Source organism: Schistocerca gregaria, chromosome 3, assembly GCF_023897955.1.
Source record: "Schistocerca gregaria isolate iqSchGreg1 chromosome 3, iqSchGreg1.2, whole genome shotgun sequence".
In the NCBI taxonomy this organism is placed as follows: domain Eukaryota; kingdom Metazoa; phylum Arthropoda; class Insecta; order Orthoptera; family Acrididae; genus Schistocerca; species Schistocerca gregaria.
This window is the reverse complement of record NC_064922.1, coordinates 538,302,132-538,321,854: the sequence shown is the minus strand read 5'-3', so window position 1 is coordinate 538,321,854 and position 19,723 is coordinate 538,302,132. Positions and strand designations below refer to the sequence as shown.

Here is a 19,723-nt window from a genome sequence, read left to right as displayed (position 1 = left end):
AATATCATTCTTCTAAAAAAAAAAGAAAAACTTGCTTCTTATTCCCACAAAGCAATGAAATCTATAACAGGGGATGTCAAATTGATTCCATATTTTTAGATTTCCAGAGGGATTTGGAAACAGTTCCTCACAAGTGACTTCTAAGTAATTTGCTTGCTTATGGAGTATTGTCTCAGTTGTGTGACTGGATTCACAATTTCCTGTCAGAAATGTCACAGTTCATAGTAGCTGATGGAAAGTCATAATGTAAAACAGAAGTAGTATATTGTGTCCCACAAGGAAGTATTATAAGCCCTCTGCTGTTTCATAAGGAAGTCTTATAGGCTCCCTGCTGTTCTTGATCTACATGAATAGTTTAGGAGACAATCCGTTCTTAGATTGTTTGCAGATGATGCCATCACTATTGACTAGTAAAATCATCAGAAGTTCAAAACCAGTTGCAAATTCAAACTATCTGTATGGTGCAAAAACTGGCAATAGACTCTAAACAATGAAAAGTGTGACGTCATTCACATGAGTACTAAAAGGAATTCATTACATTTCAGTTGGATGATAAATCACACAAATCAAAAGGCAGTAAATTCAACTAAATACTTAGGAACTACAATTATGAATATCTTAACTTGGAATCATTACACAGACAATGTTGTGGGGAGAGCAAACAAAAGAGGGCAATTTATTGGCAAAACAATTAAAAAATGCAAGAGGTCTATTAAAGAGACGCTTACACTAAGCTTGTCTGCTCCTGTTCTGAAGTACTGCTGTGCAGGACTGATGGAGGACATCAAAAAAGTTCAAAGAAGAGCAGTTTGTTTTGTATTATCATAAATTAAGGGAGATAGTACTACTGATATGATAGGTAAATTGTGGTGAAAATCACTGAAACAAAGGAGTTTTTTGTTGTGGCTGAATCTCATCATGAAATTTCAATCACAAACTTTCTCCTCAGAGTGTGAAAATGTTTTGTTGGTGCCTGCCTGCAAAGGGAGAAATGATCATCATAATAAAATAAAAGAAATCAAAGCTTTCAGAAAAAGATTTAAGTGTTCATTTTTTTCCATGTGCTGTTCAAGATTGGATTGGTAAATGAATAGCTTGAAGGTGGTTTGATGAATCTGCTGCTAGGCATGAAACTGTCATTGAGAGAGTAATCATGTGACTGTAGATGTTGTTGATTAGTAAGTATGATAATATTAAATATTGATAGAACTTGATAAAGAATTTAAATTTATGCAGTTCTTGAAAAGACTACTAAGGTCTTTTTCTTCTGAATTTTCTTCAAGAATTTAATGAGCTAGTGGTTGACCCTTAGTACTATTATTTGATCATACTGACCATCTGATTTTGATCTTTTATGCAATTCCTTATTTTGTGACATTTTCATATCTACAGAATTGGAAATATGACATAAGTTCACGTAAATGTTGTGATATTTTTTAAATATTTGTTTCTCTGTATTAGAATAATAATTATTAAGACAAAATTATTTTGTTGGATGTTAATAAATTTGTCACAGTAACCTTAATGCATATTGTTTAAATTAGGTCCAATGATTTAAAGGCACAAAAATCTACATGATTAATGTTTACAGAAAGTTTGGGACATTTGTTACACATAGAGAGGATATCTGAATTAGTGGAAATTACACATGGATAAGATTAAACTGACTTCACAAATTGCAACAATTTCTAAATATCAGCAAGTCTTCAGAAATATTTCTTGACTGACTTTGCATTTAATTTTGCACAACCATTGTTCTCTCAACATACGTAACCCAGAAGTCAAAATAATAGTGTGCGGCAGAGTGCACCTCATCCCATTATTAGTTTGTTCAATTTGTGAATGGAGTTGGGAATAACTGATTGATCTTATGCTTCCATGTGCTGCCTAATCTCATATATTAAGTGCTTATTATGCTCATACAAAATGATGTGAATACAATAAAATTTTATACAGTGTATGCTGAGTACTGACTCCCTAAATTTTGCACAAAATAATAAATACATTGGTTAGTTATAATGATTGTAGCACACATACAAAATCCTTCACCTTCACCAACCATTACCCTGTTTAAGATTCTATATACGTAATACATTAAATGCCAAAGCTGCCAATGGTAGTGCTCTTTCATACTTGAGGTGTGCTTGATTGTGTGAATGTGTGTATGTTTTCTTTGCTGAAGAAGGCTTTGGCCAAAAGCTGTAAGGTGTAGCACTCTTTTTATTGTGCCTGTCTGCAACTCAATGGGTCTTATCAATGTTGAGCAGCAATGTATCTTCTTGCTAATATTTTTGTTCATTCATCTGTTTCACAAGCTGTAACCTCCACCCTTTGTGTCATGCATCAATGCTAGTATTTGAAATTAGAAAAATGTAATTTTTTGTAACTTATTTAATCAGTATTACAGTCTTATGAAATAGAGATAAAAGTAAATGGTCTTTTAGAAATAATTCAGTTTGGTAACTGAAATACAAACTAAAACATTTTCTTTCTACCTTTCAGAAAATTTAATTTCACACTGCAGAGGCTAATTACCCACATGTTCAACACCACTGTATCAGATGGAAGACTGTTGAATACCTTTGCACCTGAATACATGATTCCATTCTCAACCCTAGACAAGAAGTCAAATTATATCAAAAGAAAAGACTGCTTCTCACCATATTGTGGAGATGTTGGGTTGCAGACAGACAAAACAAAAAGGCCACTAAACACATAAGCTTTTGGCCAGAAGGCCTTCTTTTGAAATGGACCACATACACACACACATTCGTGCAAATGCAGCTCACCCACACATGACCACTGTCTCTGGCTGCCAGGTCCAGACTGCGAGCAACTGCATATGATTGGAAAGGCAGTCTGGGTGGAGGTGGTGGTTGGGGTTAGGATGGGGAGAGAGAGAGCAGAGACTGTGAGTGCACTTATGGATTAGTAGGCTGTGTTGTGGGAACAGGGACTAGGGGATAGGTGGGTGAAGGACAATGACTAACAAAGGTTGGTGCCAGGAGGTTTGCGGGAATGTAGGATACAATGTAGAGAAAGTTTCCACCTGGGCAGTTAACAAAAGCTGGTGGTGGTAGGAAGGATCCAGATGGCACAGGATGTGAATCAGTCATTAAAATGAATAATGTTGTGTTGGGCAGTGAGCTCAGCAACTGGATGGTCCAGCTGTTTCTTGGCCACAGTCTGTGAATGACCATTCACTTGGACAGACAGCTTGTCGGTTGTCATGCCCATGTAGAATGAAGCACAGTGGTTGCAGCTTAGCTTGTAGATCACACGACTGGTTTCACAGATAGCCCTGCCTTTGGATGGGATAGATGATGCTTGTGACCAGACTGGAGTAGGTGGTGGTGGAAGGACGTATGGGCCAGATCATGCATCTAGGTCTGTTCTATCTATTCTGTTGTATTGTATTCTATCACATTCTCTGCCAGAGTTTTGACTATTTGTCATTGTGTCCTGAAATGAGGAATGTCCTACACAATATCCTCCCCCCACATCCCAAAGTGGTATTCTGCCCCCTCCCACCGAACCTACACAATATCCTCAGCCATCTCTACATAAACCCTGCTCCCAACCACTTGCCTCATAGCTCATGTACCTAATAGACCTAGATGTAAGACCTGTCCATACATCCTTCCAGTGCTACCTACTCTAGTCAGGTCACAAGTATCACGCATCCTATCAAAGGCAGGGCTACCTGCGAAACCAGTCATGTGATCTACAAGCTAAGCTGAGGCCACAGTGCTATAACCAGCTGCTGAGCATGCTGCCCAGCATGACGTTCTTTATTACAACAACTGCTTCACAGCTTCTGCTATCTATGTCCTTCCCACCAACACCAGCTTTTCTGAATTGCACAGGTGGGCACTCTCCCTACAATATATTCTACATTCTTGTAACCTCCTGGCCTCAACCTTTGTTGGTCATTATCCTTTACCTGTCTACACCCTTCCTTGTTCCCATTACAGTACTACACAGCCATATATTCCACCAACGCACCTACAGTATTTTTACTTCTCTCCTTCTCGGCTTCTCCCCCCCCCCCCCCCCCCCCCACCAACTCCTCCTGCCCTCCATATAATCTACAAACTGTACCTATCAGATGAAGGAAGTGGTTGATATCCTTGATGTGGGAGGCTAGAATTTGGGCAATTTGTTGGAGGTGTTGGTAAGTGAGGGCTGAAATTCTTTCAATAGGGTCACAAAAACCAGCTTCAATGGTGCAGCCAGGATTGTTGGGTTTGTAGATTTTGGGGAGTATGTAGAAGATGGTGCATGGGGTGTCTTGGGGATGAGGAGAGAAATGGATTCAGGGAAGAGGTTCTGAGGAGTACCTAAGGGAGGCTATGTTGTACTTCTGGGATGGGAGCTTACAGGTGGAGGATTCAGAAAGCTGGCAAAGGCCTTCCACAAGATAGTCAATACATTTCATAACAACAATGATGGAACCTTGTCTGCAGGTAGGATGATTTAATGATGATCTGTCTTGAGGCTGTGTATAGCTGTCCTTTCTTCTGCTGAAATCAAATCCCTGTGAAAGATCCAGGTGCAAGACCTGCCCAACCCACCCACCTATTCCAGCCCTCCTATTCCAGTTCTTTCACAAGCTTATATTACTCTATCAGATGCCAGGCCATCTGCAAAAGTAGTCTTGTCATATATTAGCTCTACTGCAATAACTGTACAGCTTCTTACATTTGTGTGTCAACCGACCATCTGTCCACAAGGATGAATTCCCACTGCCAAACTGTGGCCAAGAGCAAAATGAACCGTCCTGTGGCACAACATGCAGCTGAATATAACATACTGATTTCAATGGCTGCTTCACAATCTGGGATGTCTGGATTCTGGATCCTCCCCTCTACCACCAGCTTTTCTGAACTGTGCAGGTGGAAGTTATCCTTACAACAAATTAGCTGTCCCTGAAATTATCCTGGCCTCCACCTTCGATAATCTATTGTCCCTACACTTTCCAATCAACAGTCTCCACTCCCTCTGTTCTACAACCTCCTTTCAATTCATGCCCCCTCATCCTCATTATGCTTGGTCTGTGTCAACACACTCACCAGTGTTTTTCTCTACTTTTCCACTCTTCGTTTGCTCCTCCCCCACAACCTCCTGTCTAAATACTGCCCATGGCAGTCTTTTCCTGCTGTCTCCAGTCCCTGTATTCTCATCAGACAGCACTATTCTCTCCCCCCCCCCCCCCTCCCCCTATCTCTGCTGCCCTTTCCCTGTCCCACTGCCTATTTGCAGTCCAGCTAGAGCAATTGGAGATGGCAGTCATGCATTCGTGAGATGTGTCTGAATGTGTCTGTGTGTTTTTCTTTCTTTTCTGAACAACTTTGGCAGAAAGTTTTGAGTGTAACAGCAGTCTTTTGATTGTGCCTGTCTGCAACTTGAAGTGTCATTTTTATGGCGATCAGCAATCTATCTTTTTCATAAAAGTTGTAAAAAGCAATTTTTCATTGAACTCATGATGGGGAGAGTTTCAAACTTATATCTGCAGGTAACTTGGGTACTACTAACTTTTTGGGTACTACTAACTTCAAAACAGGTGCAACAAAGTGCAAATATATCACGGACTAAGATCTTACTCCCTATTTTTCTGATGAACTTAAAAAAATAAACTGTGCTAGCATAATGACTATATGCTATGTTTTGATGAGTCATTAAATAAAATTGTACAGAGGAAATATAAATAACATTTGTGAAGCTTTTTGATGTCAATAGAAGTAGAGTTTGTACAAAGTATTTTAACAAGGTTTTTCATTTTTAGGCAGAGCTAGTGCTATTTGATAATTTATTGAGAAATCTCATCATTATATACAAAACATTCTTTAAATTTCTGTGGACAGACTTAATATCAGTTTTGGTTTTTGAGAAAATTAGAAGAGAAGACTGTAGAAGAGAATCCTGATGAGAAAAAGCTCATAACATTGTAGGTTGTGTGCTACATGTTGTTAATAGAGGGATAAAGTACACTCTTCAATCTGTAAAGTAGGATACAGTTGACTTTTTGGGAAACGCGTATTATATTTTCAGTACTTTTCTTGCCCATCATGTGGAATATACTGAACAAACTTGGCCAATGTCTCCATTGAAACACAGTACTACTTGTTGGATGGAAGATGTGTTATGTATTTGTATGATCTTGGTAATTTTTGATTATAGTGGACGTTTTATTGATGTTAAAGGACATTTGCTTTAAATAGACTGGTATTTTTCAAAACTATTTCTGTGAATGTTAAGCATTTTTAAGAAAAACAGTTATAAGAGGATTCTTAATTTCTTTAATGCCTAATCAATTCTGGGGCTGCCAGCCCCATCTTCACATGCACCTATTCACATAGCAAAATTTTCCAATTAATTGCATTACATCAATGCATACACAACATTATACCATTTTCTGGTGTGTAGATCAGAGTGGTCAAATTATACTAATCTAAGTAACTGAATAGTTATTAGAAACGTGCCCAGTCAAGCACAAAAGTGTTCAAGATTTATTGTTATTGGAGCCTAATATATTACTTAACTCAGCAATGCAAAGAAAAACTAGAATCATTTTACACTGTTAATAGGATCTCTGAGATCATCACATGGGAATGCAACACATGAGAGCAGGTTTCAAATAAATAAAAATTTACTTGTCAAAAAGCAACATGAACAATGTTTAATTCATCTACAGGTACATACATACTCTGCAAGCTAGTGTATGATGTATGGCAGAGGTTACCACGTACCACTATTAGTCAAATCTTTTCCTATTCCACTCACAAATGGAGTGAAGGAGAAACAGCTGTGTTTATAATAGAACTGTGTATAGACCAAAACCAGTAGCCTGATGACATGAAAATTTGTGACCATAGATGTGAAATAAAGGAAATTTATTCTATTTCTGGGTTAGTGTTCAATTTGAAACCATGTTACAGCTTGTGGAACTGTGTATATGCATCTGTACAAGCCTTAATTTCTCTTACCTCGTCTTCAAGTTTTTACGTGAAGTGTAGATTGATGACAGTAAAATTGTTCTGCCATCAGCTTCAAATGCCTGTTCTCTAAATTTTTCTCAACAGAATTTTATGACAAGAATGTTGTCTTCCCTCCAGGAATTTCCATTTGAGTTCATAAAGCATCTCCATATTACTTGCATATTGATCAAACCGACAAGTAAACGTAGCAGCCTGCCTTTGAATTGCTTTGCTGTCTTGCTTTAATTCAAGAAGATAGGGTCGCAAACAGTTGAGCAGTACTCAAGAACGGATTGAACTAGTGTTCTGTAAATGGTCTTCTTTATAAATGAGCTACACTTTCCTAAACTTCTCCCAACAAACCAAAGCTGACTGTCCACCTTCCCTACTACCATCCTTACATGATTGTTCCATTTCATATTATTTTGCAACATTATGCCTAAATATTTAATTGATGTAACTGTGTCAAGTAGCACACCAATAATATTATATTTGAACACAATCAGATTATTTTCTTTACTCATTTGTATAAACTAAGTTTTTTTTTACCAAACTGAAATTCTGTCCAAGCCATCCTTTACCCTCCTACAGTCAGACAAGAATGACACTTTCCTGTATACACAGTGTCATCATAAAACAGTCACAGATTTCTGGTCATCCTGAAATCAGATTGTTTATGCATATAGAGAACAAGAGTGGCCCTATCACACTTCCCTCAGTCATACCTGACAATACTCTTGTCTCTGACGAAAACTTAGCATCCAGGACATAACTTAAGAACTTTTCGGCACCTCACATATTTGGGAACCTATTTCATAAGCTGAGACCTTTGTTAAGAGTCTGCAATGGGGCACTGTGTCAAACATGTCCCAGAAATCTAGGACTATAGTATCTGCTTGTTGCCTTTCATCTATTGTCCACACGATAGTGAATGAGAAATGGGAAAGCTGAATTTTGCAAAGTAATGCTTTCTGTCTCAAGGAAATGTATTATATTTGAACTTTGAATATGTTCAAGAATTTTGCAGCATACTGATGTTAAAGATATGTGTCTGAAATTTGATGGGTTTGTTTTTTACACACTTCTTATATACAGCAGCCTCCTGTGCTTTTCTCCCATCACTTGGGACTTTGTGCTGAGTGAGAGATATGCAATAAATGCAAGTTAAGTATGGCTCAAATTTGTAGCAACTTAGGGCATTTAACACATGAAACAAAGATTAAAGCATTGCACAACTCTGAAGACCCCTTACTCAAAACAGTAGCAAAACCAATAAGATTCCATCAGATCATTCAGAATATACTAATTACATGGCCATGGTTGACCAATCTTACAGTGTTACCAATTTACATTTCAAATCATATGTGAGTCACCATGACTGACTTAATGTTTTATGTTTATGACATAGTCATGACTTCCTTTGGATTTCCAAAGTAAGATTTGGTATGTCATGATTTTTATCACTTGACTGAGAAAATTCATATGTGGAAAACATGAGAGGACAGCAAGAAATAGTATCATACAATTAATGCAAAACAAATTTTTACTTTTGGTGTGTAAACATTGAACCTTCAAAATAACTGCTCAGTAAAATCAGTGTTGATAGTGCTTCAGAAAATCTTATTGAAAATACCCAGATACACCACTCAGCTGTTTCTGTTCCCCTTGTAATGTAACGGACTACTGAAACTACCGATACCACCAGCAGGCGAGGTGTGTGGTGCTGTCAATCAACTTGAAGGAGCAAGTGAACTTTAACTATGTAAACATAAAGTGAAGTATTATTATTTTGTTACAAAACTGTTAATATGACAACAATAATGAGGTATATTGCCACAGAACTATATTATAAATACTTTTCATTTTCCATACTTTGTTTTACATATATGTATACGTGCGATGTGTAAAATATCGATATACAACCAATGTTGGCAGAACTGCACAGTTTGTAAGCTCTGTGAACAGGAACCGGTTGTTGGCGGTTGTAGAGACAATGGACAGTTGGTGTTGAAATGTCTTGTAATACGCATGCTTTGAGTAGGTCAAGGATAGAGGGAACGAAATGATGTATTGGAAAAGCTGTTACATTGAAAATTTTTCATCATGATCAGCATTTATAAAATAAAAGTTGGAAGTTTAACTATGTGTCAGTTCTTATGCAGCAAAATACACACCCTGGACCTCAAATTGATTTAACAAACAGCAGATGGCGAGATTCATCACTGGACGATGAGCGTGCAACAACGACCAATAAAGTTAAGAAAGTTATATTACTCTAAATTCAAATTGTGATGTTACCTAGAGCTTTCTGCATGTCTTCAACTCTGTATGTACTGTGTTGTTAGAGTGAACAGTGTGACGAGGACTGGTGGTCGACTAGGCACACCAGGGAGACCACACAGGTTTAAAATGATAATTTGTAGCTTAATATACCGCTACTGATAATAATTATTATTTGTCCCCTGGAGAAAGAGGTGCATTACACGCTGAATACCAACAAATGACATTGACATACAATAAAATTGTTCAGTGATATCAGTGATGATAGCACCTCACAAACTGTTGTTGAAGTTACTCTGATACTCAATGCCATGGCTACTGTGTCACTAAGCACCAACAAATGATGGCCAACATTCAACAAATTCTCAGGCACATGTGCTCTCTTTAAATGGTCTTGAGAAGCAACTAAGTAGAAGTTACTCAAAGAAATAAGGAAACCTTATGTTTCCACTATAAGCAAGACAATATTACAGTGGTGTCAGTGCTCTGAACATGAGCTCTTTTTTTAGTATAGATAGTCCATAAAAAGGTCATTGTACAGAAATGTCTTCCTGGTATAACAACTACTGTAAAAATGAACAGAAAAGGCCATTTCATGTGATGCATTTACATCTACAGTACTTAAGAAATAAATTTGCATGTGTTGTAAACATTCATAGATGAAGATAGTCCACATCTTTTGGTAATTCTGAACATGCCCTAAAGTGGCATGAAAAAAGTTATTTTAAATTAGATAGATACTCTTTAGTGAGTAGTTACTGTAAGCAGCATCAGAAAGAGGGTTTGTAGCTCTTTATGATAGTCACTAATGCCAACATCTTAAAGTAAAATAACTGTTAATTGAACAGTAGTGTAGAGTAGGTTTACTTGAATTAACTGGCATTGTGATATGTTATGAAGACTTTACAACAATACAATGAAGCACAAAGGGGTGGATACCTGTAGCCACTGTAATTCCACTATTATTATTATTTTTATTATTATTATTGTCAGCAGATTGGTTACATAAATGTGGATCCTCCAGCAGAGATGAAGCCTAACCATTAACAACATAATCTTACTCATGGTAGTGTGTGTTTGAAAGTCTGTGTGGTTGTGTGTATGAACATGTGTACCTCCAACTGGAAGAAGAGCAGAGAGCTCAAAAGGTAGTGAACACTCTTTTCTGTTATGTGTGTTTATGCACAACACATCAGTCTATTATAGAAGACTGGTTGCCTTTTCCTTATTTTACATCTTTTTCTATCCAGAACTTTCCATTATTGTTATAGCTCATTAACTGTATTATCAAAGAAGGCACATTTCCCAGTGCACTGTAAAGGATCATTGTCAGGCCAATATACAAAAATATGATCAAGATTTTTGAGTCAGCCATGCTGGAACAGCATAGTGCCTTATTTCACTAAAGACAATCTCCTTGCAGAAACCCAACACACATTCAAAAAAGTTTCAACACAACAACAGCTGTCACAGAACTTTTTCACAAAAACTGCAGCTACAGAGCTGATGGGAGGAACCCTGTGGTTTTTTTTTCTCTTTTTTCTTTTCTTACAAAGATATTCAATCTCATTAACCATATACTGCTCTTACAGAAACTGAGAGCATTTAATATCAGACACGAATCTCAGGAACTCTTGTCTATGTGGATGAAAAACTGTAAACCATTTGCAACTGTAAATTATCAAACTGGGGGAAGAAAATTCAACATTCAGTCAATGATATACAGTAATGCAGGGCATGCCATAAGGTCAATACCTGGACCATATTTTTCTTGCATATGTAAATGATATTGTACAATCTTCTACTTTCAGTATAATAACTATTTTATGGTGATAATGAGAGGGGGATAACAGCTTTTTGCAACACAAGGAATGTTTGAAGAGACAAAACATTTTAATAACAAGGGCCTGAAAATCAATATCAGCAAAGCACAGTTATTGTCCAACATAATTTTTATATAGAACAGTTTCCATGCTTATTAGCATATGACCAGGATTACTAGCATATAGTACTATACAGTCCTGTGATATGATCTTTGGGGGCAATGGAGCTACGGTCAAAAAGTATTTGTTTTACAGAAGTAAGAAGTATGAGTATTATGTCAATTTGATAACAGAACATCTTGCAGAAGCCTCTTCAAGGAAATAAGGTTTTTAAATTAATAAGAATAGAAACTCTTAACTCCCTATTCATTTTGTACTACTAAGCTTCAGATTTCATTAGGAAATTTTATTTAACTTACCTAACTGGACATCTTCCTTCAGCTGCCTAGCAATAATGGGCACTGGAGGATATAATCTAATAGTTTCCAGAATTACTCTTTCCAAGTATTTCATTTCTAAGGTATCTGCAAATGTTGCTGGCCTGTCAGAGTCTCCAAATATTTGATATAATTCATCCATGACTTTTTGCTGTAAAAGATGATGAAAATAATAAATTTGTGTTTAGAACCATGTGTTTAAAAACTTCTATTAGAGTCATAAATATAATGTAGCAAGCTTTTTCTTTTTTTGAGGTCCAAGAACTGATAAATGTTCCATCTTAGACTTAAGTATTTCATTTATACATACTACATGAAAATTTTAATCAGATGGTAATTTGTGTACCAGATATTTATTAACTGCATTTTGGGGTTTGTGAATTTGTGACGGAAGTAAAAGAATCATTCATCGGAAAGATATAGGTGTAGAAGAGAGAGTACAAACTATATTGAACGAATAATTTGATAGAAATACTATTTTGAGCGATATGCAGTTGTCCTAAATAGTAATCCCCTGTCACCCACATTTCTGTTGAATTTTACTATCATCTGCCATAGAAGAAAATAGGATTCAAATTGCTACCTAACTACCTTCCAATTTTTCTCTCTGAAATTCCTATATAAATGTTATGATGGAAGGTCTAATAACATAGTCTATCATTAAAATAAAGCAATAAATGCTGAAGAATTTTTGCAAGTAAATTAAAAGCCTCTTATAATTATTTCATGATCTTGAGCTAAAAACTTTAAATCCCTGTTACCAGTTGTTCTCACTTTGGCAACAATGCTAGTTGTAAACAGGCATAGAATCTTATAGCATGTGGATAACTGTTATTATTTGGCAATTAAAAATGTGCTAATGTAAAATTTGAGTAAGTAGTAGTAGAGAAACAATACTGTAGCATTTTTGAAAGAAGTATATCTTAGCTAATCACATAACATATTTATTTGTAATACATTTTATGCACAAATATTCTTACTTCAGCTTTTTTTTGTAATGATTATCAAAAGTGCTTCATAATGGCAAAAAGATGTGTGTTTAGCTGGCATTGACCTACTGGATTACTAGCATACAGTATGATACAGTCCTGTAATATGATATCTGGTGGCAATGGAGCTAAGATCAAAAAGTCTTTGTTTTACAGAAGTAATACAACAATAGAACGTCTTGCAGAAGCCTCTTCATGGACTTAGTGTTTCTTACATGTATGTGCCAATACACTTATGGTCTAATGATATTTCTGGTTAATATTAAGGATACAATGAGGACAAAGTGTGAAATAAACAACCCCAGTATGATATAAGAAGCGAAAATAATTTCCAAATAGATTACATATCACAATCTAGATGTTAGAATGGAGTTTTATATTCTGATGCATTATATTAGTACAGCAAGTACATTATAATATTGGACAGGTCTAATTTTTATGTTATAACATATAAATTCTAAACTTACAACAGTAATCAAATGTACTTAAACATCACAGTGCCTGCAAAAAGTTCTCAACAGATTTACATGTGCTGTCTCAAACATAAACCCTGGCCGCCAGCTGGCCATTACAGAGATTAAGTCCAACTCATTCACTTAAGGCAGCCAATGAAATCAGCTGCCTCATGTCAGACTATATGTGTGATCTGGCAGCACTGTACGATGTGGATGTCTGTGGAGAAAGTGTTGTCTTTCTCATGTGTTGTTACAGTGCTGTATCAGCTCATGGTCTAGTGGTAAGCTTCCATGCATGTAGAACTAATGTCATGAGTTCGAGTCCATTCCTTCCTCTATTTTTTAAACTGCATTCGGGATGTCTGCTAAAATTATCCGTGTGGTTTAACCACAAAAGTAAATTCACTGCACATTCTAACCCACCAGTAACAGTACAAATTTCCAGAAACAATTCCAAAAAACAGATCTTGGCTGGATCAAGATCAGGACAGATTATACTTGAGAGTTTCCTCACCCCCCAGTGGCCACATGTTACTGGCTACCAGCCACACTTGACTTGCTGCCTGACATCACGCACCATCTGACCAGTTGAATGTAGTGCAGTGCTATGAATGTATTTACCAATTGTCATTTTATTATTTGAAGTTTCAGCATTCATCTTTTACCTATGTATTGAATTTTGCATAGTTGAGACTTATGAACATTTTTCAGGCATTGTAAAACAGTCCCAAGTGGAGAAAGTTCTAACATTTCCAACATATTGTCTGTTTTGGGTTTAATAGTGCGCTGAAGGCAAGTTGAAATATTTTTAATGTGTGTGATATGAGTGGTTTTGGGCAAAACACATCAGAAAAGGATTTTCTTGTTTCAAGCAGGACTTTTCTGGTATGGATGATTTTCCACATTCAGGAAGTTTTGATAATTGGCACATGTGATGAACAGTGACCATTTAACCCCTAGTGATGCACTGAATACATGATCATTCTCTCATGGCTGCAGTAGGGGTAAGACAGAAAGAAACAGGTTTCCCACAAAATAAATGATGAGAGAGATTGTAATTTACTCATACAATAACCTTCTTGCAGTCTATAACTTAAATTTTCAACTCACTGACACTTATTATGCACACATTGTTCAGAATAGACTCCATTTCATCAAAATGGCAAGTGTGCGTCTGTTGTCAAATAGAAGAATCAGAGTGTAGCACCTATTTATTCAAATAACTATTTTCTCAGTATCTTTCAAAATAGTGGAAGCAGGATTGCAACAAGCTAATTACTTAACTAACTGTAACATATAGGACCTTTGTAGTGATTGTCATTGCAGTTGCATAGCAGATGGTAATACTTGTTAAACAGTTATCTGCAGAAATAATGCATTTACCACAAGAATCTGATTTTTGTTGGTTCTAATTAGACCTTGAAGTACTCCTACACCAAACTTAGAACGCAAATTTTGCATGATGATTAAACAGTTGCAGTTTGTCACATATGTCAGTTGTCAAGGCTTTCTGAATGTGGGAAATCATTCATACCAGAACATTCTTTCTTGAAACAAGAAGATTCTTTTCTGATGTGTTTTCCCAAAGGCACACACCCCACACAGAATACAAAGGCTGTGAGCTGCCCTAACCTCTGTAACCATCATATCAAATGCAAAGTGATCATTACATCACTAATGTTAGACCGTTCTCCATTTGGGACACTTTTTTATGATGCTTGAACAAAGTACATAAGTTTCAAGTATGTAAAATCGAATTTACAAATGCAAGATAAATACTTGAAATTCAAATAATAAAGTGACGGTTGGTAAATACACTTATAATGCCATACTGTGTTCACCAGGTCAGATAGGGCCTGACATTATGTGGTGGGTGATGTGTGGCCAGTAGCTGCTGGAGGGCAACGAAACTCTTGAGTGGAAACTGTTCTGATCTTGATAAAGCCATGAGCTGCTTTGCCAAATAGCTTCTGGAAGTTTTTCCTGTAATTGGTGGGTTAGAAAGTGAAGCAAATTATCTTTAAACTCATGGCTTTATGTCTACATCTCGCAGTGTTTACCACAAGACCACAAGCTGATACAGCACTGTAACAACTCGAGGAGAAGACAACGACAACACTTACTTCACAGACTTCCACATACTGCAGTAGGATGGCTGGACTTAGAACTTTTGAGTGGCATCCAGTTTTTATTGGCCACCTTATGTGAATGAGCCAGATTTAGTCTCTGCGGTGGCCAGCTGATGACCAGGATTTATGTCTAAGACTATATAGCAGGTGTTTATAATTAAACTTTCCCTATTTAAGATGTTATAACACAGAAACTAATTACCCTATGAGGACCACACTTGATAGCATTAATGTCCAGAGTATGGGGTGCATGGTTTCAGTGTGTCACAGCACCACCATCCAGTTCCAACTATGGCAACCAGCTGTTGTGATCAGTCATCATGATTCATAGTCTCACACACCTGGCCAGTCACAGTGCACGTGTCGATGTTTCAACATGAGCTTGGACAAAAGGAGCAGGGCATTATTGGTGAAGCTTTATCATCAAAACAACAGTAATGCTGCAGCTGCACTTTCAGAGTAATGCAAGCTGAAAGGATTATGGAAGTGTTCTCTTTCTCCATGAAGAAGTTTGAATCAACTGGAGAACTGTGCATTGCTCCAGGAATGGTTGCACCACAGGTGGTTGAAGAAATCACTGTTGCTATGGCAGACAATGCTGTGTGCAATTCCCGATTGCCAGGCAGTGCGCGTGCTGTGTCACAACAGTTGAACATCCCACGGTCCCCTTTACAGAAGGGGCTTGAATGATTCTCAAATGGTACCCATACAAGATCCATATTGCACAGCAGCCTGCACCACAGGATGCAGAATGATGTGTTGACTTCGCTCTCCACTTCATCACAAGGATTGAAGTTGATGAAAACTGGCCCTGGACCATCTTATGGACACCTAAGATCATTTTTCTCTGACAGGTGAGAGGTGAACACAAAGAATTGTTGAGTGTGGGAATCTTCACCTCCAGTGACTCTGCATGAAGTTCCTCTGTATGGTGAACATGTCAGCATATGGCGTGGCTTCATGGCTACATTCACCATTGACCTATTCTTTTTTGAACAGGTTGGTGCTCAAGGACCAAAGAAGTGTAGTGTGACTGGCCAGCATTACTGCGGTATACTTCACCAGCATATCATTCCTACTCTACAGAAGAAAGACGCATTGAACTCAACAGTTTTCATGTAAGATGGGCCCCACTGCGCAACGCTCATGGAGTTCACCTGTTTCTCTGAAACTTAAACTTATTTGGAAACAAGTGAATTATCAGTGGATTGTTTCCAAATGCTTGGCTGACATTATCACCTGATCTCACTCCCTTTGATTTCTGGTTGTGGGGCTACCTGAAGGACAGGACTTACCAGGGGAACATTCAGACATGTGCTGATATGAAGCACTGCATATCAAGAGAGATAGCCAGCATCCTACAGACATGCTTTTTTCTGATGTGCAGAATGCAATCCTGCATTCTCAGACTCTTCTGGACACTGATGAGTGGCATATTGAACCCATTTTGTAGCAGTAATGCTACTGGTATGTAATGGTATGATGTACCATAGCAGCACATTAAAAATGTTTCGGTTGAATTGAATCTACATTGTTTCTCTTCCTCACTTCCTTGTCATTAATCCTACCAACTTTGGTATTCATGCAGTAATTAGTTTCCATGTTATAACATGTTAAACGGGAAGGTTTAATCATAACCACCTGATATATATGTAATTTTCATCAATGCACTTAACTGTAGCCCTACAGCTGTTCAATTACTTCAATTTATGCAGGATGCAACACATTCAACTATTTCCACTTAACAAAATATGTGGACTTTTCTACTATCATTATATTACTACAATAATAATGTACACATATAAGTTTTTAACCTGTTAGATACTTGAAGTTTTTAAAATAAAGGTTTCCATGGATTTCAGCCAGGTGCACATTCCATAGATTGTACAGTTCTCTATTGGGCTTTGAAAGAACTAAGCTAGCACTCAAATTTAACCAGAAGGTTAGCCATACTGCAATAGAAATTCTGATTTGGCAAAGTACATATTTTTGTTGTTTTCTTTCATATGCAGCTTGAAATAACCTTTATGCAGAAGCAGATGTTGTTCAGTTTACTGATTATGTATTTTGTATGTTGGACTCATCTCAGGTCCTCCTAGATCCATAGTCCAAGAAACTTGTGGCACTTACATTTTCCACATTTTCTGGTGAATAACTTGTAGGTGGAGTTAAGGTTTGCATATTCTATACTGTGTGAATATCTGTAGCATTTGTTTTCTGGATATATATTATTAGATAGTTTACGGAAAACCAGTATTAACCACAAAAAAATGATTATTTTAGTTTACTATTAAATTCAGAACTTCCTTTTGATACCACGGCTGGCCCCTTGTAAAAGCACCCTACACAAAATTTTAAATCACTTATCCCTTATTTTACACTTTTTATTCATTTATTTTTTTCTTTGTATTCAGTGTTAGAATTATAAAGATTACCTGAACTGCTTGATGGATACCCAGAAGACACAGTGTAAAACTAGAGGCAGCAGCAGTAGTATCATGTCCCTGAAATATGTGAAGCAAATGACATTTTAAGTTTACTCTTTATTTGCTGTCTTTAATTTATGTAAATATACCATTTAATTAAAGGGGAGAATGGTATGGCATAGCCTAATGTCTAGTTACTAAAAATTTCACTTTTGTGTAAGCTCTATAAACACATAAAAGACATGATATAATTCAGAAATAATGTATATAGAATTTCACCTCAAACATGATGGTGTCAACTTCTTCCTTTATTTCATCATCAGATATTACAGCTCCAGATTGAGCAGACTCAATCATTAAGTCAAGGAATGCCATCCGTTTCTTCTCACCTGTAAAGAAGAGCATACTTAAGATAATTATTGACCTTTTATTCATGACATATCTCTAAAATATTGTGTAGTAGCATAAGTGCCAAATGAGAAAAATTAAATTTACAGCACTGTTAACCATTTGGCTGCAGTGAGCAACTTGCAGGAGATAGTCCTTGCTTGCTGCATTCTCATGCTGCTTGTTGTGCTCTAGGTGCTGAGAAAGGCCTATGTCGTTACAAGTTCTTATCACTTCTTTTTACAGTGGGTCTTTAAGAGGCACTAGAAGAGTTAGGAGCAATACTTATAAAATTTTGCTCATATGTAATGTGTTTTCCTAGCAGAGGCACATAAACAAATTTACAATACGAGCTCAGACAACATTTTTGTCATCCATTCATTTTAATGATATTTTGCATCATAGAGAATAAAAGAGTGCTTAATTTCATTATTTACAACAGAACTTGATTTTTAACATCTTCTATTGTATTTGGAACCAGTGATAAAATGTGACAGTGATGGAATGTGGTAGTAGCAGTACAGAAGTTCATCACAGTTAAACACTAAACATGCACAACTCTCAACTTTACTGCAGCAATAAAGTGCAGTAACAGTCAGTCACATCTAAAGCACAGTCTGCTCTAACTGCTGTGGCAGTTCACCACATTCAAATAGTATGAAAGGACAAAAATATTGAAAAATAGAAGAAATATAAGTTATGTTTATAGTAGTGAGAAATAATTTTGGACTTCGTTGTCAGTAATAAACATACCAACATCATCATCCAGGTCATCTTTTAAGCCTTGGCTCTGATCAAAGTAAGTTCCTTTCTGAGCTTCTTTCTCTGTTTCAAGGTATTCAGCTGCCTCATAATTATTGATCACTGGGCTCTCTTTCCTTTTGAGAAATTCTTCTTTCTTCTTCTTGATTACCTGTTACGATGACAAAAAACCAAATAAATAGTGACATTATGTATCAGAAATTATTTCCCAGAGGTTTACATATGTCTGTGGTTGTTGAGGGATGAATAGATTGAGGAGTTATGGAAGAAGGGGAGAGAGTGGAAAGAAAGACAAAAGTGTAGTAATGGAAAGTCATGTTGAAATAACTGACATTCTTTTAAGTTGGGTCCGGGTATAGATTAGACGAGACTCAATTTTCATTCCATAGACCCAAAAATGAGATCATTCTTGTCAGGGGTGGAAAAAGTCAGAAAATCTAAAATAAAAAACATAACACATCTGAATATAATACTCACTATCCTGGTCATTTGTCAGGAGATTTTCGAAATATGTGAATACACTACAGTGAAATGGAACAGTTAATATTTACAGAGTTAATACCCTGGCAGAATGAAACATAGTTATGCAACAGGTGTGACCAAGTGCTATCAAAACTGAAATCTAATAGACATTTTTATTTAAGCTGGTCTAACAGTTGCTGTTAAGATATTCTTCTACAGAGCAGAAGGAGTTGCCTATCAAAAAGTCTTTCAAACTGTGTTTGAACTGTGCTTTATGTGAAACCAAGCTTTTAATGGTTGCTGCCAATTTATTGAAAATGTGTGTTCCTGAATATTTGACCCCTTTTTGGACCAAGCCAAGTGATTTTAGATCAGATTGTTCTTATTCCTAGTATTGGCACTTATGTAGTGTGCTATTGGTAGGAAATAGAAACATATTACTTGCAAAAAATTTGATTAAGTAATAAATGTACTGAGAAGCAGGATCCTGTATGATGATCTTGAATTTACACCACAAATGAGACTTACTACATGCTTTTGAATGCTAAAAACTTTTGCTTGGTTTGATGAGTTACCACAGATATGATTCCATATGA

General features: G+C 36.7%; 1 protein-coding gene across 1 annotated transcript in view; it reads right to left on the bottom strand.

Annotated features, from left to right (window-relative positions):
• LOC126354378 (cytochrome P450 4g15-like) overlaps window positions 1–19,723 on the bottom strand; it is a 141,257-nt gene that overhangs the window by 12,852 nt on the left and 108,682 nt on the right. The window contains exons 8-11 of the mRNA XM_050003978.1: window positions 18,657–18,816; window positions 17,796–17,905; window positions 17,526–17,594; window positions 11,500–11,668 (exon numbers count right to left, since the gene is read on the bottom strand). Coding sequence (XP_049859935.1) covers window positions 11,500–11,668; window positions 17,526–17,594; window positions 17,796–17,905; window positions 18,657–18,816 — 508 coding nt within the window. The remainder of the gene's footprint in view (window positions 1–11,499; window positions 11,669–17,525; window positions 17,595–17,795; window positions 17,906–18,656; window positions 18,817–19,723) is intronic.